Raw genomic sequence first — 23,761 nt, forward strand, 5'->3', positions numbered from 1 at the left:
AAATTACTTCTTCCTTAACGATGTCACTCTTTGCACTGACATCACTCTTGGCACTAACAGAGATGTCGCTCTTTGGTGAGATTGGTGCTTCTTCTGTTGGTTTCTTAGTCACATCAACTGTGATTTCTTTAATTTCTTTTGTAATAAATTCTTCTTTAACGATGTCACTCTTTGCACTAACTTCACTCTTTGCGCTAATCGAGATATCACTTACTGGTGAGATTGGTGCTTCTTCTGTTGGTTTCTTAGTGATATCAACTGTGATTTCCTTAGTGATTAGTTCTTCCTTAACGATGTCACTCTTTGCACTGACATCACTCTTTCCACTAACGGAGATATCACTTACTGGTGAGATTGGTGCTTCTTCTGTTGGTTTCTTAGTGATATCAACTGTGATTTCTTTAATTTCTTTTGTAATAAATTCTTCTTTAACGATGTCACTCTTTGCACTAACTTCACTCTTTGCGCTAATCGAGATATCACTTACTGGTGAGATTGGTGCTTCTTCTGTTGGTTTCTTAGTGATATCAACTGAAATTTCTTTTGTTATTACTTTTTCCTTAACGATGTCACTCTTTGCACTTACATCACTCTTCGCACTAACGGAGATGTCACTTGCTGGTGAGATTGGTGCTTCTTCTGTTGGTTTCTTTGTCACATCAATTGTAATTTCTTTCATATCCTTTGCAGTTACTTCTTCCTTAACGATGTCACTCTTTGCACTGATATCACTCTTGACACTAACGGAGATGTCACTCTTTGGTGAGATTATTGCTTCTTCTGTTGGTTTCTTAGTGATATCAACTGTAATTTCCTTTGTAATTACCTCTTCCTTAACGATGTCGCTCTTTCCACTGACATCACTCTTAGCACTAACAGAGATATCACTCTTTGGTGATATTGGTGCTTCTTCTTTCGTTTCCTTAGTGACATCAACTGTAATTTCTTTTGTAATTACATCTTCCTTAATGATGTCACTCTTTGCACTGACATCACTCTTTGCACTAACGGAAATGTCACTCGTTGGTGAGACTGGTGCTTCTTCTGTTGGTTTCTTACTGACATCAATTGTAATTTCTTTTGTAATTACTTCTTCTTTAACGATGTCACTCTTTGCACTGACATCGCTCTTTGAAGTAACGGAGATGTCACTTACTGGTGAGATTGGTGCTTCTTCTGTTGGTTTCTTAGTGACATCAATTGTAATTTCTTTTGTAATTACTTCTTCCTTAACGATGTCACTCTTTGCACTGACATCGCTCTTTGAAGTAACGGAGATGTCACTTACTGGTGAGATTGGTTCTTCTTCTGTTGGTTTCTTAGTGACATCAACTATAACTTCTTTTTTGATTATTTCTTCCTTTACGATGTCACTCTTATCACTAACGGAGATGTCACTTATTGGTGAAATTGGTGCTTCTTTTGGTTTCTTAGTGAGGTCATCTGTAATTTCTTTTGTAATTACTTCTTCCTTAACTACATCACTCTTTGCACTAATATCACTCCTGGCACTAACAGAGATGTCACTCTTTGGTGAGACTAGTGCTTCTTCTGTTGGTTTCTTACTAACATCAACTGTAATTTCCTTTTTGATTACTTCCTCCTTAACGATGTCACTCATTGCACTGACATCACTCTTTACACTAACAGAGATGTCACTTACTGGTGAGATTGGTGCTTCTGTTGGTGTCTTACTGACATCAACTGTAATCTCCTTTGTAATTACTTCTTCCTTGACAATGTCACTCTTTGCACTGACATCACTCTTTGCACTGACGGAGATGTCACTTACTGGTGAGATTGGTGCTTCTGTTGGCTTCTTACTGACATCAACTATAATTTCCTTTGTAACGACTTCTTCCTTAACGATGTCACTCTTTGCACTGACATCACTCTTTGCACTGACGGAGATGTCACTCTTTGGTGAAATTGGTATCTCTTCTACTGGTTTCTTAGTGACGTCAACTGTAATTTCCTTTGTAATTACTTCTTCCTTAAGGATGTCACTCTTTGCACTGACATCACTCTTAACACTAACGGAAATGTCACTCTTTGGTGAGATTGGTGCTTCTTCTGTTGGTTTCTTAGTGACATCAACAGTGATTTCCTTTGTAATTACTTCTTCCTTAACGATGTCACTCTTTGCACTAATGTCACTCTTTGCACTGACGGAGATGTCACTCTTTGGTGAGATTGGTGCTTCTTCTGTTGGTTTTTTCGTTACATCAATAGTGATTTCTTTAGTGATAAGTTCTTCCTTAACGATATCACTCTTTGCACTGACATCACTCTTTGCACTGACGGAGATGTCACTTACAGGTGAGATTGGTGCTTCTTCTATTGGTTTCTTTGACACATCAACAGTGATTTTCTTTGTGATGAGTTCTTCCTTACCGATATCACTCTTTGCACTGACATCACTCTTTCCACTAACGGAGATATCACTTACTGGTGAGATTGGTGCTTCTTCTGTTGGTTTCTTAGTGACATCAACTGTAATTTCCTTTATAATTACTTCTTCCTTAACGATGTCACTCTTTGCACTGACATCACTCTTAACACTAACGGAAATGTCACTCGTTGGTGAGATTGGTGCTTCTTCTGTTGGTTTCTTAGCCACATCAACTGTGATTTCCTTTGTAATTACTTCTTCCTTAACGATGTCACTCTTTGCACTAATGTCACTCTTTGCACTGACGGAGATGTCACTCTTTGGTGAGATTGGTGCTTCTTCTGTTGGTTTTTTCGTTACATCAATGGTGATTTCTTTAGTGATAAGTTCTTCCTTTACGATGTCACTCTTTGCACTGACGTCACTCTTAGCACTAACGGAGATGTCACTTACTGGTGAGATTGGTGCTTGTTCTGTGTCTTTTTTAGTGACATCAACTGTAATCTCCTTTGTAATTACTTCTTTCTTGACAATGTCACTCTTTGCACTGACATCACTCTTTGCACTGACGGAGATGTCACTCTTTGGTGAGATTGGTGCTTCTTCTGTTGGTTTCTTACTTACATCAACTGTAATTTCCTTTGTAATTACTTCTTCCTTGATAATATCACTCTTTGCACTGACATCACTCTTTGCACTGACGGAGATGTCACTCTTTGGTGAGATTGGTGCTTCTTCTGCTGGCTTCTTGGAGATATCAACTGTAATTTCTTTTGAAATTACGTCTTCCTTTACGATGTCACTCTTTGCACTGATATCACTCTTTGCACTGACGGAGATGTCACTCTTTGGTGAGATTGGTGCTTCTTCTGTTGGTTTCTTAGTGACATCAACTGTAATTTCCTTTGTAATTACTTCTTCCTTAACGATGTCACTCTTTGCACTGACATCACTCTTTCCACTAACGGAGAGATCACTTACTGGTGAGATTGGTGCTTCTTCTGTTGGTTTTTTAGTGATATCAACTGTAATTTCCTTTGTAATTACTTCTTCCTTAACGATGTCGCTCTTTGCACTGACATCACTCTTAGCACTAACGGAGATATCACTCTTTGGTGAGATTGGTGCTTCTTCTGTTGGTTTCTTAGTGACATCAACTGTAATTTCCTTTGTAATTACTTCTTCCTTAACGATGTCACTCTTTGCACTGACATCACTCTTTCCACTAACGGAGATATCACTTACTGGTGAGATTGGTGCTTCTTCTGTTGGTTTCTTAGTGATATCAACTGTGATTTCCTTAGTGATTAGTTCTTCCTTAACGATGTCACTCTTTGCACTGACATCACTCTTTCCACTAACGGAGATATCACTTACTGGTGAGATTGGTGCTTCTTCTGTTGGTTTCTTAGTGATATCAACTGTGATTTCCTTAGTGATTAGTTCTTCCTTAACGATGTCACTCTTTGCACTGACATCACTCTTTACGCTAACGGAGATGTCACTCTTACGGGAGATTGGTGCTTCTTCTGTTGGTTTCTTAGTGATATCAACTGTGATATCCTTAGTGATTAGTTCTTCCTTAACGATGTCACTCTTTGCACTGACATCACTCTTAACACTAACGGAAATGTCACTCTTTGGTGAGATTGGTGCTTCTTCTGTTGGTTTTTTCGTGACATCAACTGTGATTTCCTTAGTGATTAGTTCTTCCTTAACGATGTCACTCTTTGCACTGACATCACTCTTAACACTAACGGAAATGTCACTCTTTGGTGAGATTGGTGCTTCTTCTGTTGGTTTTTTCGTGACATCAACTGTGATTTCCTTAGTGATTAGTTCTTCCTTAACGATGTCACTCTTTGCACTGACATCACTCTTAACACTAACGGAAATGTCACTCTTTGGTGAGATTGGTGCTTCTTCTGTTGGTTTCTTTGTCACATCAACAGTGATTTCCTTTGTAATGAGCTCTTCCTTAACGATGTCACTCTTTGCACTGATATCACTCTTTCCACTAACTGAGATGTCACTTACTGGTGAGATTGGTGCTTCTTCTGTTGGTTTCTTAGTGACATCAACTGTAATTTCCTTTGTAATTACTTCTTCCTTAACGATGTCACTCTTTGCACTGACGGAGATGTCACTCTTTGGTGAGATTGGTGCTTCTTCTGTTGGTTTCTTAGTGACATCAACTGTAATTTCCTTTGTAATTACTTCTTCCTTAGCGATGTCACTCTTTGCACTAATATCACTCTTTGCACTGACGGAGATGTCACTCTTTGGTGAGATTGGTGCTTCTTCTGTTGGTTTTTTCGTTACATCAATGGTGATTTCTTTAGTGATAAGTTCTTCCTTAGCGATGTCACTCTTTGCACTGACATCACTCTTTGCACTGACGGAGATGTCACTCTTTGGTGAGATTGGTGCTTCTTCTGTTGGTTTTTTCGTTACATCAATGGTGATTTCTTTAGTGATAAGTTCTTCCTTTACGATGTCACTCTTTGCACTGACGTCACTCTTAGCACTAACTGAGATGTCACTTACTGGTGAGATTGGTGCTTCTTCTGTTTCTTTCTTAGTGACATCAACTGTAATCTCCTTTGTAATTACTTCTTTCTTGACAATGTCACTCTTTGCACTGACATCACTCTTTGCACTGACGGAGATGTCACTCTTTGGTGAGATTGGTGCTTCTTCTGTTGGTTTCTTACTTACATCAACTGTAATTTCTTTTGTAATTACTTCTTCCTTAACGATGTCGCTCTTTGCACTGACATCACTCTTAGCACTAACAGAGATGTCACTCTTTGGTGAGATTGGTGCTTCTTCTGTTGGTTTCTTAGTCACATCAATCGAGATTTCTTTTGTGATTAGTTCTTCCTTAATGATGTCACTCTTTGCACTGACATCACTCTTTGCACTAACGGAGATATCACTCTTTGGTGAGATTGGTGCTTCTTCTGTTGGTTTCTTAGTCACATCAACTGTGATTTCCTTAGTGATTAGTTCTTCCTTAACGATGTCACTCTTTGCACTGACATCACTCTTTGCACTAACGGAGATATCACTCTTTGGTGAGATTGGTGCTTCTTCTGTTGGTTTCTTAGTCACATCAACTGTAATTTCCTTTTTAATTACTTCTTCCTTAACGATGTCACTCTTTGCACTGACATCACTCTTAGCACTAACGGAGATGTCACTCTTTGGTGATATTGGTGCTTCTTCTGTTGGTTTCTTAGTGACATCAACTGTAATTTTCTTTGTAATTACTTCTTCCTTAGTGATGTCACTCTTAGTACTGATGTCACTCTTAGCACTAACGGAGATGTCACTTACAGGTGAGATTGGTGCTTCTTCTGTTGGTTTCTTAGTGACATCAACTGTAACTTCCTTTGTGATTACTGCTTCCTTACCGATGTCACTCCTTGCACTGACATCACTCTTTGCGCTAACGGAGATGTCACTCTTTGGAGAGACTGGTTCTTCTTCTGTTGGTTTCTTAATGACATCAACTGTAATTTCCTTTGTAATCAGTTCTTCCTTAACGATGTCACTCTTTGCACTGACATCGCTCTTTGAAGTAACGGAGATGTCACTTACTGGTGAAATTGGTGCTTCTTCTTTTGGTTTCTTAGTCACATCTATGGTTATTTCTTTAATTTCCTTTGTAATTACTTCTTCCTTAACGATGTCACTTTTTGCACTGACATCACTCCTTGCACTAATGGAGATGTCACTTACTGGTGAGATTGGTTCTTCTTCTGTTGGTTTCATAGTGGCATCAACTGTAATTTCCTTTGCAATTACTTCTTTTACGATGTCACTCTTTGCACTGACATCACTCTTTGCACTAACAGAGATGTCACTCTTTGGTGAGACTGGTTCTTCTTCTGTTGGTTTCTTAGTGACATCAATTGTGATTTCTTTAATGTCCTTTGTAATTACTTCTTCCTTAATGATGTCACTCTTTGCACTGACATCACTCTTGGCACTAACGGAAATGTCACTCTTTGGTGAGATTGGTGCTTCTTCGGTTGGTTTCTTAGTCACATCAATTGTGATTTCTTTAATTTCTTTTGTAATTACTTCTTCCTTTATGATGTCGCTCTTTGCACTGACATCACTCTTTGCATCAACGGAGATATCACTTACTGGTGAGATTGGTGCTTCTGCCGGCTTTTTAGTTACATCGACTGTAATTTCCTTTGTAATTACTTCTTCCTTAACGATATCACTCCTTGTACTGACATCACTCTTAGCACTAACGGAGATGTCACTCTTTGGTGAGATTGGTGCTTCTTCTGTTGGTTTCTTGCTGATATCAACTGTGATTTCCTTTGTGATTACTTCTTCCTGTACGATGTCACTCTTAGCACTGACATCACTCTTTGCACTGACGGAGATGTCACTTATTGGTGAGACAGGTGCTTCTTCCATTGGTTTCTTAGTGACATCAACTGTGATGTCTTTCATTTCTTTTGTAATTAATTTTTCCTTAACAATGTCACTCTTTGCACTGACATCACTCTTAGCACTAACGGATATATCACTCTTTGGTGAGATTGGTGCTTCTTCTGTTGGTTTCTTACTGACATCAACTGTGATTTCCTTTGTGATTAGTTCTTCCTTAACGATGTCACTCTTTGCACTGACATCACTCTTGGCAGTGACGGAAATATCACTTACTGGTGAGATTGGTGCTTCTTCTGTTGGTTTCTTACTGACATCAACTGTAATTTCCTTTGTAATTACTTCTTCCTTAACGATGTCACTCTTTGCACTGACATCACTCTTGGCACTGACGGAAATATCACTTACTGGTGAGATTGGTGCTTCTTCTGTTGGTTTCTTAGTGATATCAACTGTAATTTCCTTTGTAATTACTTCTTCCTTAACGATGTCACTCTTTGCACTGACATCACTCTTGGCAGTGACGGAAATATCACTTACTGGTGAGATTGGTGCTTCTTCTGTTGGTTTCTTACTGACATCAACTGTAATTTCCTTTGTAATTACTTCTTCCTTAACGATGTCACTCTTTGCACTGACATCACTCTTGGCACTGACGGAAATATCACTTACTGGTGAGATTGGTGCTTCTTCTGTTGGTTTCTTAGTGATATCAACTGTAATTTCCTTTGTAATTACTTCTTCCTTAACGATGTCACTCTTTGCACTGACATCACTCTTGGCAGTGACGGAAATATCACTTACTGGTGAGATTGGTGCTTCTTCTGTTGGTTTCTTACTGACATCAACTGTAATTTCCTTTGTAATTACTTCTTCCTTAACGATGTCACTCTTTGCACTGACATCACTCTTGGCACTGACGGAAATATCACTTACTGGTGAGATTGGTGCTTCTTCTGTTGGTTTCTTAGTGATATCAACTGTAATTTCCTTTGTAATTACTTCTTCCTTAACGATGTCACTCTTTGCACTGACATCACTCTTGGCAGTGACGGAAATATCACTTACTGGTGAGATTGGTGCTTCTTCTGTTGGTTTCTTACTGACATCAACTGTAATTTCCTTTGTAATTACTTCTTCCTTAACGATGTCACTCTTTGCACTGACATCACTCTTGGCACTGACGGAAATATCACTTACTGGTGAGATTGGTGCTTCTTCTGTTGGTTTCTTAGTGATATCAACTGTAATTTCCTTTGTAATTACTTCTTCCTTAACGATGTCACTCTTTGCACTGACATCACTCTTGGCAGTGACGGAAATATCACTTACTGGTGAGATTGGTGCTTCTTCTGTTGGTTTCTTACTGACATCAACTGTAATTTCCTTTGTAATTACTTCTTCCTTAACGATGTCACTCTTTGCACTGACATCACTCTTGGCACTGACGGAAATATCACTTACTGGTGAGATTGGTGCTTCTTCTGTTGGTTTCTTAGTGACATCAACTGTAATTTCCTTTGTAATTACTTCTTCCTTAACGATGTCACTCTTTGCACTGACATCACTCTTGGCACTGACGGAAATATCACTTACTGGTGAGATTGGTGCTTCTTCTGTTGGTTTCTTACTGACATCAACTGTAATTTCCTTTGTAATTACTTCTTCCTTAACGATGTCACTCTTTGCACTGACATCACTCTTGGCACTGACGGAAATATCACTTACTGGTGAGATTGGTGCTTCTTCTGTTGGTTTCTTAGTGATATCAACTGTAATTTCCTTTGTAATTACTTCTTCCTTAACGATGTCACTCTTTGCACTGACATCACTCTTGGCAGTGACGGAAATATCACTTACTGGTGAGATTGGTGCTTCTTCTGTTGGTTTCTTACTGACATCAACTGTAATTTCCTTTGTAATTACTTCTTCCTTAACGATGTCACTCTTTGCACTGACATCACTCTTGGCACTGACGGAAATATCACTTACTGGTGAGATTGGTGCTTCTTCTGTTGGTTTCTTAGTGATATCAACTGTAATTTCCTTTGTAATTACTTCTTCCTTAACGATGTCACTCTTTGCACTGACATCACTCTTGGCAGTGACGGAAATATCACTTACTGGTGAGATTGGTGCTTCTTCTGTTGGTTTCTTACTGACATCAACTGTAATTTCCTTTGTAATTACTTCTTCCTTAACGATGTCACTCTTTGCACTGACATCACTCTTGACACTGACGGAAATATCACTTACTGGTGAGATTGGTGCTTCTTCTGTTGGTTTCTTAGTGATATCAACTGTAATTTCCTTTGTAATTACTTCTTCCTTAACGATGTCACTCTTTGCACTGACATCACTCTTGGCAGTGACGGAAATATCACTTACTGGTGAGATTGGTGCTTCTTCTGTTGGTTTCTTACTGACATCAACTGTAATTTCCTTTGTAATTACTTCTTCCTTAACGATGTCACTCTTTGCACTGACATCACTCTTGGCACTGACGGAAATATCACTTACTGGTGAGATTGGTGCTTCTTCTGTTGGTTTCTTAGTGATATCAACTGTAATTTCCTTTGTAATTACTTCTTCCTTAACGATGTCACTCTTTGCACTGACATCACTCTTGGCAGTGACGGAAATATCACTTACTGGTGAGATTGGTGCTTCTTCTGTTGGTTTCTTACTGACATCAACTGTAATTTCCTTTGTAATTACTTCTTCCTTAACGATGTCACTCTTTGCACTGACATCACTCTTGGCAGTGACGGAAATATCACTTACTGGTGAGATTGGTGCTTCTTCTGTTGGTTTCTTACTGACATCAACTGTGATATCTTTAATTTCCTTTGTAATTACTTCTTCCTTAACGATGTCACTCTTTGCACTGACATCACTCTTGGCACTGACGGAAATATCACTTACTGGTGAGATTGGTGCTTCTTCTGTTGGTTTCTTAGTGATATCAACTGTGATATCTTTAATTTCCTTTGTAATTACTTCTTCCTTAACGATGTCACTCTTTGCACTGACATCACTCTTAGCGCTAATGGAGATGTCACTCTTTGGTGAGATCATTGCCTCCTCTGTTGCTGTTTTAGACACATCAACTTTCAGTTCTTCTTTTATTTCTCTTGTTACGATTTCTTCCTTTACGAGATCACTCACTGCACTGACATCACTCTTAGCACTAATAGATATGTCACTTTTTGGTGAGATTGGTGCTTCTTCTGCTGGTCTTTTAGACACATCAATTGTGATTTCTTCTTGAATTTCTTTAGTTACTGTAATTTCTTCTGTAAATTCTTTTTTGACTTCTTTTGTGATGTCTAGTTTTGGACTTACATCACTCTTAACACTGATGGACACATCGCTCTTAGGAGAAACAAGTTCATCCTCCCTTATTTCTTTTTCTTTAGCAATATCACTCTTTGCGCTGGTGTCACTCTTTGCGCTGATTGAGATGTCACTCTTTGGGGAGATCAGTATCTCATCAGTTGGTTTCTTTGTCACGTCAAGTATAATTTCTTCTTTGATATCCTTGGAAACATCCTCTTCTTTAGTAACTTCAGTTTTCTTACTGATATCACTCTTTGCACTGATGTCACTCTTTGCACTGACTGATATGTCACTTTTTGGAGAAATCACTTCTTCTTTTGATGGTTTTTGAGATATATCAATTGCAATTTCTTCCTTTGCTTCTTTTTCAGTAACTTCTTTTACAGCATCACTCTTTGCGCTGACATCACTCTTTGCACTAATATCACTCTTTATGCTGATAGAAATATCACTTTTGGGTGAGATTGGTGCTTCATCCTTTGATATTTGTGAGACATCAATTGTGATGTCTTCTTTTTCAACTTCACTCTTTTCACTGATGTCACTCTTAGGCGAAAGAGGCTTCTCTTTGATTTCTTGCTGAGAAATATCAACTGCAAGGATTTTTTCTTTAGCTTCTTTTGTAATTTCTTTTCTGTCTATATCACTCTTTGTAGTGACATCACTCTTAACACTGATATCACTCTTTGCACTGATAGAAATGTCACTCTTCGGAGAGATTGGTGCCTCCTCTGTAGGTTTCTTGGATACATCAATTGTGATATCTTCCATGATTTCTTTTGTGATTATTTTTTCTTTAGTAATGTCGCTCTTTACACTGACATCACTCTTTGCACTAACGGATATGTCACTCTTCGGAGATAAAGGCTTTTCTTCAGGTATCTTTGATACATCAACCTTTTCCAGTTCTTCTTTTGTCACGATCTCGTCTTTCTTGACATCACTCTTAGTACTAACATCACTTTTGATACTTATAGAGATATCACTCTTTGGAGAAACCGGTAACTGGTCTTCTGACTTTCTAGACACCTCATCTTCAATATCTTTGGTAACAATATCACTTTTAATGCTAGGTTCGCTTTTAACACTAATCGAAATATCACTTTTTGGAGATATCGATACCTCTTTTGAAGATTCCTCTGATATATCTTTCTGGATTTCGATATCGGTTGGAAGTTTTCTTTCATGTAATGAAATATCGCTTTTAACACTGACAGGGGAAACAACTGTTTCAATTTTTTCGGGACTTTCCTTTTCTGGTACTGTTGTCACTAATTTAGTAGGTTCGGGTAGTACTTCCTTAAGGCTCAAAAGTTTTTCGTCGAGTTTTATGTCACTTACATCACTCTTTACCCCTTCAGAAACATCACTTTTTGGGGACAAGGAAACTTCCTTATCAGTTTTATCTCTATCACTAATATCACTAAGGGGTAAATCACTTACTGGAGATAAAGGAACTTTTTCTGAAGGCCGGGCGTCCTTTGCCTCTTTGGTAAGAACTTCAGTTAATTCTGTCACTTCTGTCACCTCTGTCAAAAGTTGTCTTCTTCGTCTTTCCTCAATTGTTATCGTTTCCTCCTCCAACACCTCTCTTTCTTTCATCTCTCTTACTTCCTCTGTAACTTCTTCTCTGATTTCAGCGATTTCCTTTGAACTTACGTCACTCTTTTCACTAAGTGAGATGTCACTCTTTGTGGATTCTGGTAAGTCTTTGACCTTTTTGTCCATTTCGAGTGTGACGTCTTCAACTGCCGCTTTGCTGCTGACGTCACTTCTTGCACTTACGGAAATATCACTCTTTGGTGACAGAGATACCGCTGTTTCATCAATGGGTTTGGTAGCAACATCAATAGTAAGTTTTTCATCAAGAACCTCCCTCTTTAGTAATTCAGTAACTTTTTCTTCTTCCCTCGTTAGCCCATCCACTACTTCCTCAACTATTTCCTCTTCCTCGCTGCTGATATCCCTTACTACTTTTTCTAGTTCTCCCTCCCTTATAACCTCTTCTTTACCTATAATAATGTCTGTTCCAACAAATTCAGCAATTTCAGGTTTTCTCCTACCTAGTGTTACTATTTCCTCCGTCACCTCTGTCACGTCCCTACGTCTTGTCAGCGTCTCAGTTTCGGTAATGATAGTCTCAGTAAGGTCTTGTGTTTTCGGTTCCTTGTCTTTTGTAATTGTTGTCTTAGTTACGTCTGTTTCCTCCAACTCCACCACCTCTTCCTTAACCTTTTCTACTTCGCCTACTTTTGTGATTTCTTTTATAATGATTTCCTCTTTCTTCTCTTTGGGCTCTTCTTTCTGTTTTATTTCTTCAACCCTATCTTCCTTCTTCTCCTTAATCTCTTCAACAATTTCCTTCTCCTTTAAGTCTTCCTTTTTCTTCTCCTCCTCCTCCACCATCTTGACTTCTTCCTTTACTTCCTCCTCCTTCTCTTTCACCTCCTTTACTTCTTCCTTCTTTTCTTCCTTCACCTCCTTTATTTCTTCCTTCTTGATTTCTTCCTTCACTTCCTCCTTCTTCATTTCCTCCTTAACCTCTTCCTTCTCCTCCTTCACCTCCTTCTCCTTTACCTCTTCTTTCACTTCCTTTAGTTCCTCCTTTTCCTCCTTCTTTGGCTCCATTTTTACTTCTTCGGTTACTATTTCCTTTACTTCTTCCTTAACCTTGATTTCTTTTACTTCTTCCTTCTTTACTTCTTCCTTTACTTCCTCCTTCTTGATTTCCTCCTTTACTTCTTTTATTTCTTCCTTTACTTCCTCCTTCTTGATTTCCTCCCTTCTTGACTTCTTCCTTTACTTCTTCCTTCTTGATCTCCTCCTTTACTTCCTTTACTTCCTCCTTCTTGATCTCCTCCTTTACTTCTTTTATTTCTTCCTTTACTTCCTCCTTCTTGATTTCCTCCTTTACTTCCTTTACTTCTTCCTTTTTAACTTCCTTTACTTCTTCCTTCGTGATTTCTTCCTTTACTTCTTTTATTTCTTCCTTTACTTCCTCCTTCTTGATTTCCTCCTTTACTTCCTTTATTTCTTCCTTTACTTCTTCCTTCTTGATCTCCTCCTTTACTTCCTTTATTTCTTCCTTTACTTCCTCCTTCTTGATCTCCTCCTTTACTTCTTTTACTTCTTCCTTTACTTCCACCTTCATGATCTCCTCCTTTACTTCCTTTACTTCCTCCTTCTTGATCTCCTCCTTTACTTCTTCCTTTACTTCCTCCTTCTTGATCTCCTCCTTTACTTCTTTTACTTCTTCCTTTACTTCCTCCTTCTTGATCTCCTCCTTTACCTCCTTTACTTCTTCCTTTACTTCTTCCTTCTTGATTTCCTCCTTTACTTCCTTTACTTCTTCCTTTACTTCCTCCTTTTTTATCTCCTCCTTTACCTCCTTTACTTCTTCTTTTACTTCTTCCTTCTTGATTTCCTCCTTTACTTCTTTTATTTCTTCCTTTACTTCTTCCTTCTTGATTTCCTCCTTTACTTCCTTTATTTCTTCCTTTACTTCCTCCTTCTTGATCTCCTCCTTCACCTCCTTTACTTCTTCCTTTACTTCCTCCTTCTTGATCTCCTCCTTTACTTCCTTTACTTCCACCTTCATGATCTCCTTTACTTCTTCCTTTACTTCCTCCTTCTTGATCTCCTCCTTTACTTCTTTTATTTCTTCCTTTACTTCCTCCTTCTTGATTTCCTCCTTTACTTCCTTTATTTCTTCCTTTACTTCCTCCTTCTTGATCTCCTCCTTTACTTCCTTTACTTCTTCCTTTACTTCTTCCTTCTTGATCTCCTCCTTTACTTCCTTTACTTCTTCCTTTACTTCTTGATCTCCTCCTTTACTTCCTTTACTTCCTCCTTCTTGATTTCCTCCTTCACCTCCTCCTTTACTTCTTCCTTCTTGATCTCCTCCTTTCCTTTTTACTTCCTCCTTCTTGATCTCTTTCCTTTACTTCTTCCTTTACTTCCTCCTTCTTGATCTCCTCCTTTACTTCTTTTATTTCTTCCTTTACTTCCTCCTTCTTGATTTCCTCCTTTACCTCCTTTATTTCTTCTTTTACTTCTTCCTTCTTGATCTCCTCCTTTACTTCTTTTACTTCTTCCTTTACTTCCTCCTTCTTGATCTCCTCTTTTACTTCTTTTATTTCTTCCTTTACTTCCTCCTTCTTGATTTCCTCCTTTACTTCCTTTACTTCCTCCTTCTTGATCTCCTCCTTTACCTCCTTTACTTCTTCTTTTACTTCTTCCTTCTTGATTTCTTCCTTTACTTCTTTTATTTCTTCCTTTACTTCCTCCTTCTTGATCTCCTCCTTTTTATTTCTTCCTTTACTTCCTCCTTCTTGATTTCCTCCTTTACTTCCTTTACTTCTTCCTTTACTTCCTCCTTCTTGATTTCCTCCTTTACTTCCTTTACTTCCTCCTTCTTGATCTCCTTTACCTCCTTTACTTCTTCTTTTACTTCTTCCTTCTTGATTTCTTCCTTTACTTCTTTTACTTCTTCCTTTACTTCCTCCTTCTTGATTTCCTCCTTTACTTCCTTTACTTCTTCCTTTACTTCTTCCTTCTTGATCTCCTCCTTTACTTCCTTTACTTCCACCTTCATGATCTCCTCCTTTACTTCTTCCTTTACTTCCTCCTTCTTGATTTCCTCCTTTACTTCCTTTACTTCTTCCTTTACTTCTTCCTTCTTGATCTCCTCCTTTACTTCCTTTACTTCCTCCTTCTTGATCTCCTCCTTTACTTCTTTTATTTCTTCCTTTACTTCCTCCTTCTTGATTTCCTCCTTTACCTCCTTTATTTCTTCTTTTACTTCTTCCTTCTTGATTTCTTCCTTTACTTCCTCCTTCTTGATTTCTTCCTTTACTTCCTTTACTTCTTCCTTTACTTCCTCCTTCTTGATCTCCTTTACTTCCTTTACTTCCACCTTCATGATCTCTTCCTTTACTTCTTCCTTTACTTCCTCCTTCTTGATTTCCTCCTTTACTTCCTTTACTTCTTTTACTTCTTCCTTCTTGATTTCTTCCTTTACTTCCACCTTCATGATCTCCTCCTTTACTTCTTCCTTTACTTCCTCCTTCTTGATCTCCTCCTTTACTTCTTTTACTTCTTCTTTTACTTCTTCCTTCTTGATTTCTTCCTTTACTTCCTCCTTCTTGATTTCCTCCTTTACTTCTTTTATTTCTTCCTTTACTTCCTCCTTCTTGATCTCCTCCTTTACCTCTTTTATTTCTTCCTTTACTTCCTCCTTCTTGATCTCCTCCTTTACTTCTTTTATTTCTTCCTTTACTTCCTCCTTCTTGATTTCCTCCTTTACCTCCTTTACTTCTTCTTTTACTTCTTCCTTCTTGATTTCTTCCTTTACTTCCTCCTTCTTGATTTCCTCCTTCACCTCCTTTACTTCTTCCTTTACTTCTTCCTTCATGATCTCCTCCTTTACTTCCTTTACTTCCTCTTTCTTGATCTCCTCTTTTACTTCTTTAATTTCTTCCTTTAGTTTTTCCTTTACCTCTTCCTTCTTTACTTCCTCCTTTACTTCTTTGACTTCTTCTATTTCCTCCTTCTTGATATCTTCCTTTACTTTTACTTCTTCCTTTACTTCCTCCTTCTTGATCTCCTCCTTTACTTCTTTGGCTTCTTTTACTTCCTCCTTCTTGATTTCTTCTTTTACTTCTTCCTTTACTTCTTTTACTTCTTCCTTTACTTTCTCCTTCACTTCCTTTATCTCTTCCACTTCTTTTAATTCCTTCTTGACTTCCGTGACTGTTACCTCTTCTTTCATCTCCTCCTCCACCTTCACTTCCTTCAACTTCTCATCCTTCTCCTTGATTTCTTTTACTTCTTCTTCTTTTAATTTCACCGGCAGGATTTCTTTCTCTTGAATCTTCTCCTCCTCCTCCTTCGTGACAATTTCAACTTCCTCTCTTTGGGTAATGGTTTCACGGTAGGCTTGATCTTTTTCCATCATCTCCGTTATCTCCTTCTCCTTTACTTCAATCTTATCTTTGACTTCGTATTCGTCAATTTCTTTCTCCTCCACGTCTCTCTTCTCCTTCTCCACAACTTCCTCATCGATTTGAAGGTCTTCATAGGCGGCAAAGACTCTGATTGGCCTCTCGTCTCTTACAACGGGAGTCTCTTGTACCACCTTCTCTGGTACCTCCTCCTTCTTTGGTACAGGGACGGGTGCTTCCTTCTGTTTGAGGACTTCTTTTTCTCCAAGTGTTTCGGCGATGTCCTTGAGGATTTCCGCCTTGTCGACCTTCTTTGTGGTGACTTCGGTAACCTCAGTGACTTTTTCGCCTTTCTCGAGTACTTCGGTAACGGCAGCAGCCTTGAATTCTTTATACTTGGCTTCAAACTCATCAAGGGACTTTGATGGTTTTTCTTCTCTTGAGATTTCTTCCTCCTCCTCTTCTCCTTCTTCCTCCTCTTCTTCTTCCTCCTCCTCCTCCTCTTCTTCCTCTTCTTCTTCCTCCATTTCTTCTTCCTCTACTTCAGGTTCTTCCTCCTCCTCCTCCTCCTCTTCCTCTTCATCCTCCTTTTCCTCCTTCTTTACTTCTTTTTTCTCAATCATTGTGACGTCTTTAGTGATGATCTCCTTCACGGTCTCCTTCTCGTGCTTCTCCCTCATCACCTCCTCTCTGATCTGGAGTTCGCCAGTTACCTCAAGCAATGGTGAACGTGGCTCAAGTTCTTCTTCAGGCACCTTCTCCTCCATCTCATCGATTTCCTTTTCATAGATGTCTCTTTCTATGGATTCCACCTCTTCGTGGATTGGCAAGTCGTCCACCTCATCAGGAGTCTTAATGATTTCCCGAGGATGTACAGGTGGAGCTGTTGGTTTGAAAATAGCTTCGGGTAATGACGTAGGAACTTGTGGAGCTTCTTCTTTCAACCTCGATGGACTTGGTTGTTTGGGAACAGCAGGTTCTTCAAACTTGGGCTCTGGTGCAAGAATAGCGAACCCAGTGAAGAGGCCGCGAATTGGTTTTTCTTCGTATTTTTCTTTGTATTCGGTGAGTTTGGCCGAGCTGGGTAGCGTAGCGTACACGTCCCTATCCTCGGTTTCGATTTTTTCATAAATGTCTTCAGCTTCTGGTTTTTCTTCTGGTTTGGTGACCTCAGCTTCCTTCTCAGGAGCTGCTGGAGAAACTTTACGCTCCTCCTTTTTCTTCTTCTCAGATTCATCTTCTTTTTCTTCAATGCTTACTTTCTCTTCTTCCTCTTCCTCTTCTTCTTCCTCTTCCTCCTCTTCTTCCTCCTCTTCTTCTTCTTCCTCCTCCTCTTTTTCAATCTTTTCTTTCCTCTCTACCTTCTCAACTTCTACCTTCTTTTCTACTACTTCTTCTTCTTCTTCCTCCTCTTCCTCTTCTTCGACTTCCTCCTCCTCTTCTTCTTCCTCCTCCTCTTCACTTTCTTTCTCTGCCTCTTCGAGGTGTTCCTCCACTTCCTCGATGACATCTTCTTTCTCCACGTGTTCCACCACACCTTCTTCGTGTAGAATGAGTGAGTCCTTCTCCTCCTCCTCCACCTGCTGTTTGTCGATAATCTGGAATGTGTCTTCGTCTAATTTAATCTCCTGTACGCCAGGTATGTTGGCGATGTCGGAAATGCGATCTTCCTCCTCCTGCTCTGCTATTAGCATGAGATCTTCTGCCTCCTTCAAAGGCGCCACAATCTCCTCGACGTCTTCTCTGTCCGCTGCAGCTTCTACCACAGCTACACCGGAGACAGCAGCTGCCAGTACACCGGCCTTCACTGCAGCTCCAGTTATGATCTTCTTCATTGGTTCTTCAGGTTTAGGAACAGGTGGCTTTTCGATCTTTTTAGGTTTGGTTGGTTTGGCAGCTGCTGGAGGCCTAGCTCTGGGAGGAGATGGCTTAGGCTTCAATTCCTTCCTCGCCGCCTCAGCAGCTTTAGCCGCCCTGTTTTTATCGTCAACGAGTTTTTTGTGTGTTATCTCTCTAGTAGTGGTTGTTGTGGTTGTGGATTTTAGTCTTCTTGGTGCCTTAGGGACGGGTGGTTTAGGTGGCCTCACCTCACCAATTGCCTTTTCCTCCCTCTTCTCTGGTGGTGGCACCTTCTTCAGGCGTCTCTTCTTCTCTGGTGTCTTCTTTGGACTAGGAGTTTCTCCAGGTTTGGCCTCGGCCCTCTTGATTTTTCTGACTTTCCTTTCTTTGGGTTCTGGCTTTTTCTCTGATGGTTCACCCTCCTTCTTCTCCGCCTCCACTTTTCGTTCTCTTCGTTCTTTTCTTTCGAGACTTTTTCGTTCTTTGAGTTTCCTCTCAGGTTTGAGCGTTCTCTCTTCCGCTCTAACCCGTCTGTCGCCGGTATCGATGCGAGACTCGACTTGGGGCTTCCTGTATTTTCGTGGCCTGTCGGGAGTAGCAGTGCCTTTTGGCTTCTTCTCCCTGAGTTTCTTCTTCTTCTCCACTTCTTTGGGCTTTTCGATTTCTAGAGAAGATTCTCTTTCCTCGCCCATCACTACTCCGGACTCCACGGACACAAGAGACAAGTCTTTTACTTCGGCGACTTCAATCTCCTGTAATGTTTTGGTCTCAGTTACTTGTACTGATTCCAGTCTTGCTTTTGTTTCTTGAGTCACTTGTTCTTCTATGGTAACACGGCTGACCTCAGTACTGTCTGTGACAGCCGCGAGACTAGTGATATCTTTGGTAATCTTTGTGTCGATGACATCTTTACTGACTTTGACTTCTTCAGGTTTGGTGACCGGTGGTTCCGTTACGGCCACGGTCTCCATTTTGTCTTCTTTTGACTCGGTGGTGACGTCAATTCCATTTATCTTATCTTTGGTTTCTTCAAGTTCAGTGGTCACCTTCTCCTCCTTCTTGTCTTCAATTTTCTCCTTCTCCTTTTCCTCCTTCTCTCGCTTAATGAGTTTCCTCTCAACTTTCCTGTCTACTTTCTTTTCTTTCTTGGACTCTTGTATGATCTTTTGTTCAGAGCGTTCCACTCTGATTCTTCTTCTTTCCTCGCGGCTGATGGACCGGTCGTGTCTCTCCTTCCTGATGCGGTGTGTTGGTGGAGAGGGACTCGGGTGCTTAGCTGGTCGAGCAGATTCTCCAGCAATCTTTTCGACTGTCTTCAGACTCTTCTTCTCTTCCGCCACTGATTTTATTGATTTGGCGGAGCATGTTGGATATTTAAGGTACTCTAGATTGCGTAATCGCTCAAGACCTTCGAAAATCTTGTTCTGTGGCGTACTACCAGGGAAGAGAATGCGAGTGATTGTGTCGCATGGGTCATTTGGCTGCCATATCAGTAAGGCGCAGATAGAGGTAAGGTTCGTGAGTGGGCACGGGAAAGAACGGTTCCCGATTTTGACTGAGGTGAAGCTCGTTTCAGAACCGATCACTTCGTTATTCCATCGCTGCATGAATTCACGCACCTCCTTGCTGTCTCGAGATGGGTTGATGACGTACATGTCCAGTTTACCGTGACCAACTTTGTGGTACAGATTGATTGGTTCCATTGCATTGTCGCGGAAGCACAGGTGAGGCTTCAGGCTAATTTGTCTAAGGTTTTCTCTCAGTAGGTGTCCCTCATCCCATAGATTGATTAGAAGAGGATCTTTGTCTTTGTCACCGTCAGGTGATTTTAGGGTACCTGCTACGTTGCAGAAAGTATGACCAATCTGTGGATAAACAGAACTTAAGGCTTTTCTGCGAATCACATTCGTGATTCCCATGAGGTTAGAGCTATTCAGTCTAGTTATGAGGACAGCGTCTAATCGGTCTAAATGTCTTGTAAAGTCCCAGAAACAGGCTTTGTAGTTATATCCTCCATCCACGAGCATGTTGAAGCCGTTGACGCCGAAGAGAGCAGAGTCACCCTGGCCGCCGGGGAACACGTACAGGGTGGGTCTTGAGAATCGGATGTTGCCCACAATATCAGAGGGTTCGAGCAGCTGCTCGATTTGAGTGCTGTGAAGGAACTGAGACAGGTATCGCACGAAAGTTGAGATTCCGGGGGTGATCTCAATCTTGTCGTCCGGGTTTACTGTCACTCGGCAAAGTTTGCTGGAAAGTGAAGAAGTCATTCGTTAGGGTTGAAAACGACAATGAAGAAATGGAAGAGTTGAGAAATGATAGTGTGATGGGAAAAGGAATGTCAGAAAGGCCAATTAACAAAAAGAAGCAAATGTTCTAAGGTGTTTCCTTTTAATGGATAAAAAAATCCTTGATTGGTCTATTTATGTCAAAAATTGTATTTTTCAGGATGAAGACATAAATGGAATAATATAAAGAAGCAATCACAAATTTTCAGCCTATATGTCAGTGGAAATTATGACCGTTTATTGAGTCAGACAGCATGATAAAAGTGGTCATTAATGATGGTTCTGAAGAACACTTACCTAAAGGACTCCCTGGCCATGTGGTGGGTGGACCATTGGCCCTCGGGAGCACAGTGGATGTCAATGGTAATGCAGTTCTCATAGGCATGTAGGACTCGCTGGACCTCGTACTCTGTGAAGGCTGCAACCAAGTCCGATACAGAGAAGGTTCCATCCTGAAGGAGAGTCGAGCGTCTTATAGGAGAGCCCCAAAACTTATTGTTAAGTGGTATGAAATTTCTCTAGTGATTTACCAAGTTTACGCCTACCATGAAATGGAATGATGAGCTAGAAGTAATTGTTTTACATTCCATAAAGTGTGACCGTTTGCGAGCGATAACTGATATTCAGTAATGTGTTACGCTGCTAAAGATCTTAACATCTATGTGTGATTTCATGAAATATGAAACATTAATTTCGTCCCTGTGGAATAACTATACCAAGTACTGTACAACTACTTTAATTATCAATAAAATGAAAAGTCGATGTTGAAATAAATGAACTAATGTATCACCAAATATCAAAGAGTGAAGTAATGAATATTCCATGAATCATTCAGCACTTCATAATTGTAAGGAAAATATAAAGTGATACTACTGTATGATAGAATACAAACACTTGTAGTCTCTCTCTCTCTCTCTCTCTCTCTCTCTCTCTCTCTCTCTCTCTCTCTCTCTCTCTCTCTCTCTCTCTCTCTCTCTCTCTCTCTCTCTCTCTCTCTCTCTCTCTCTCTCTCTCTCTCTCTCTCTCTCTCTCTCTCTCTCTCTCTCTCTCTCTCTCTCAACTCGCCTGTAGCATCCAGGAGCCAGTGCCAGCGAAGGCGTATCCGGCGTGGATGATGTGTCTGTGTTTGGTGAAGGAGGAGAGTAGGTTCTTGAGGCACTGTTGCAGGGTGTTGACCTGGGGGTAGATCAACACCTCTGCGACCAGGTTCTCGGTAGCATATTGGATGAGTCTCTCTCCTGCCGCGAAGACGAACAAGGATGGAGGCAAGGAACAAGGAATTAGTGGAGCTTTATATAACCCGTGTATGTGTGTGTGTGTGTGTGTGTGTGTGTGTGTGTGTGTGTGTGTGTGTGTGTGTATGTGTGTACGTGTGTGTGTGTGTGTGTGTGTGTGTGTGTGTTCGCGCTTGAGCTTTTAACAAATTGTAGCTACTATTTTTTAACATACCAAAATCCGCTTCTAGCCGGATATTATTTAGTGTATGATAGAAAACAACCGCCGAGGGAAGCTCGTATGGAACATATGAAAGAAAACTATAAATAGTCACGAAAAAGTCAAACTGAATTATCTGAGGTCAGCATTATTTCCTTAAAGGAGAAAAGAAAGAATCTACTAAGCATATTCAATCCTCAAACTACTTATGCCAAGAACAAAAGAATTAAAGCCTTAATCCGCTAGAAGTGAACCGTCCCGGTGTGTGGTGGGAGTAGCGAAGCGTTCTTCTTCCTCTTATGTTGCTCAGGAAGTGTGGCCAGAGTGATCTATCCATGCCGGACTGACGAGGCAATAGATGTCTTTGTCACTCACCTCCTTTCTGTTCTTCTCCTTCTAGGTTGAGCTCAGCAATGTTTGCGAGCTCCTTGTGGATGTCCACGTGCGCCTTCTCCTCATCCCAGGAGAGAAATCCTGCGGACGAAGAGTAAGTATTAATCTTTTTACTTCTCGTGGTGGTGTACGTTTTTCTCTTTTTTTAGTGTGGAGAGAGAGAGAGAGAGAGAGAGAGAGAGACTAGGATAGTTGAAGGTAGGTAGTTTAAATACATTAATATATTTAAATACATCTAAATACGTTAACTTCTGCTCTCTCTCTCTCTCTCTCTCTCTCTCTCTCTCTCTCTCTCTCTCTCTCTCTCTCTCTCTCTCTCTCAGTCACCTAAAAATGTGATGGAAATCAACATTAAAGTATATTTTAGGAAATAATTATTCGTGTGTCCTCGTTTAGCAGGGATGTTTTTTTTTTTTTTTATCAAGTAGCTCTCAGAGTGAGGAGTGTGATGGACACTGAATGATGTCGACATTTTGAAGTAATGTCAGAGTTGAGCTTCACTCTCCCTTTTCTGCTCTTCCTTGTCTGCCTCCTTCTCCTTCATCCCTTTCCTTCTGTCTCTTCTTTTCTCATATGTCACGAAAAAACCTCAGAGGCATCACCTTTCACACATCCTCCAGCCGTCATAGTTACTACCGGTTCTGTCCTCAATGGTCACGGTCTCCTCCCCCGCCTCCTCTTCTCCTTCACCTCTGTTCCCTGCCCCCTCTTCTCCTCTCTACCTCCTGGATCGAAGTCGCTGTGGCTGAGGACATCCGTGGCGCCGAGACTTGAGAAACCTTCTAACAATAACAGCCATTTTTCTTGCGTCCTTCCCCGAGGATCTTGAGACGCGCCTTGAAGAGGTTACGTCATGGAGAGGCTTAAGACTCTTGGTCACGGCCGACCCAGATACCTTCCCTCACTTTCCTTAAGATGACCATCACTCCTCGGAAACTTCAAGCATTTACATATCAGTGCGGTGTACAGGTTCTTATCCCAAGGAGCTCCCATATATCATTCAGTTATATATCTAGAATATGTAAAAATTTCTTAATGATGGAAGTACTATCTCTAACCTGATGATATAGTGTAGTGAGATCTTCAGTGAAATTAATTCGATGCGTCCGTGATATTGAGTAGGCTAGCACTCTGAAAGTAGCCGTTATGTCTATGGATTTACATTTGGATCTAGCTTTTTGTTTTAGATACTCATCTTAATCATGAATTTACATGTAATGAGTCCATTGAACTTCATATTTGTCTATTTAATAGTTATCCGAGAGCTCTTCAAGCTTCTCTGTGCTTTACGTAGTACCATAAAGAGTATATATGTTTTTACGTTACTCAGTTATCGGTAAAGTACAAGAGACCCATCAGTGAAAGGGAGCCTCAGGGATGTGTAATAGCCTCAGTACTGTTATCTTTCCGTGAGCACGACATAATTTCCTGACGGCTTGATAGTGTCCGCCTCGCAGCGTTTATACCTAGAACGCAAGTGGAAAGCGATAGAATTTTACAAAAAGATCGTAAATACCACTGATAGTGTATCTAACCATTACCGAAGATGTTTTCACAGTTTTTAAGACTTACATTAGCAATGTTTCAATTATCTTTTAATATAATAATGATCGCATTTGTTATCCTCATTATGACCATTATTATTCCTTTCTTCATCTTCTCTTTTATTTAGAAAAGTCACTTATTAATTTCACGGATATTTCTCACTGAGGTCTTTAGGT

The 23,761-nt window shown here is 40.2% G+C and overlaps 1 protein-coding gene across 1 annotated transcript in view; it reads right to left on the reverse strand.

The window, feature by feature from the left end:
- Positions 1-23,761, reverse strand: part of LOC123508470 (microtubule-associated protein futsch-like) — a 153,700-nt gene that overhangs the window by 19,226 nt on the left and 110,713 nt on the right. The window contains 5 exon segments of the mRNA XM_045262222.1: positions 6-12,538; positions 15,573-20,175; positions 20,511-20,665; positions 21,279-21,451; positions 22,023-22,121. Coding sequence (XP_045118157.1) covers positions 6-12,538; positions 15,573-20,175; positions 20,511-20,665; positions 21,279-21,451; positions 22,023-22,121 — 17,563 coding nt within the window.

This window comes from Portunus trituberculatus, chromosome 24, assembly GCF_017591435.1.
Source record: "Portunus trituberculatus isolate SZX2019 chromosome 24, ASM1759143v1, whole genome shotgun sequence".
In the NCBI taxonomy this organism is placed as follows: domain Eukaryota; kingdom Metazoa; phylum Arthropoda; class Malacostraca; order Decapoda; family Portunidae; genus Portunus; species Portunus trituberculatus.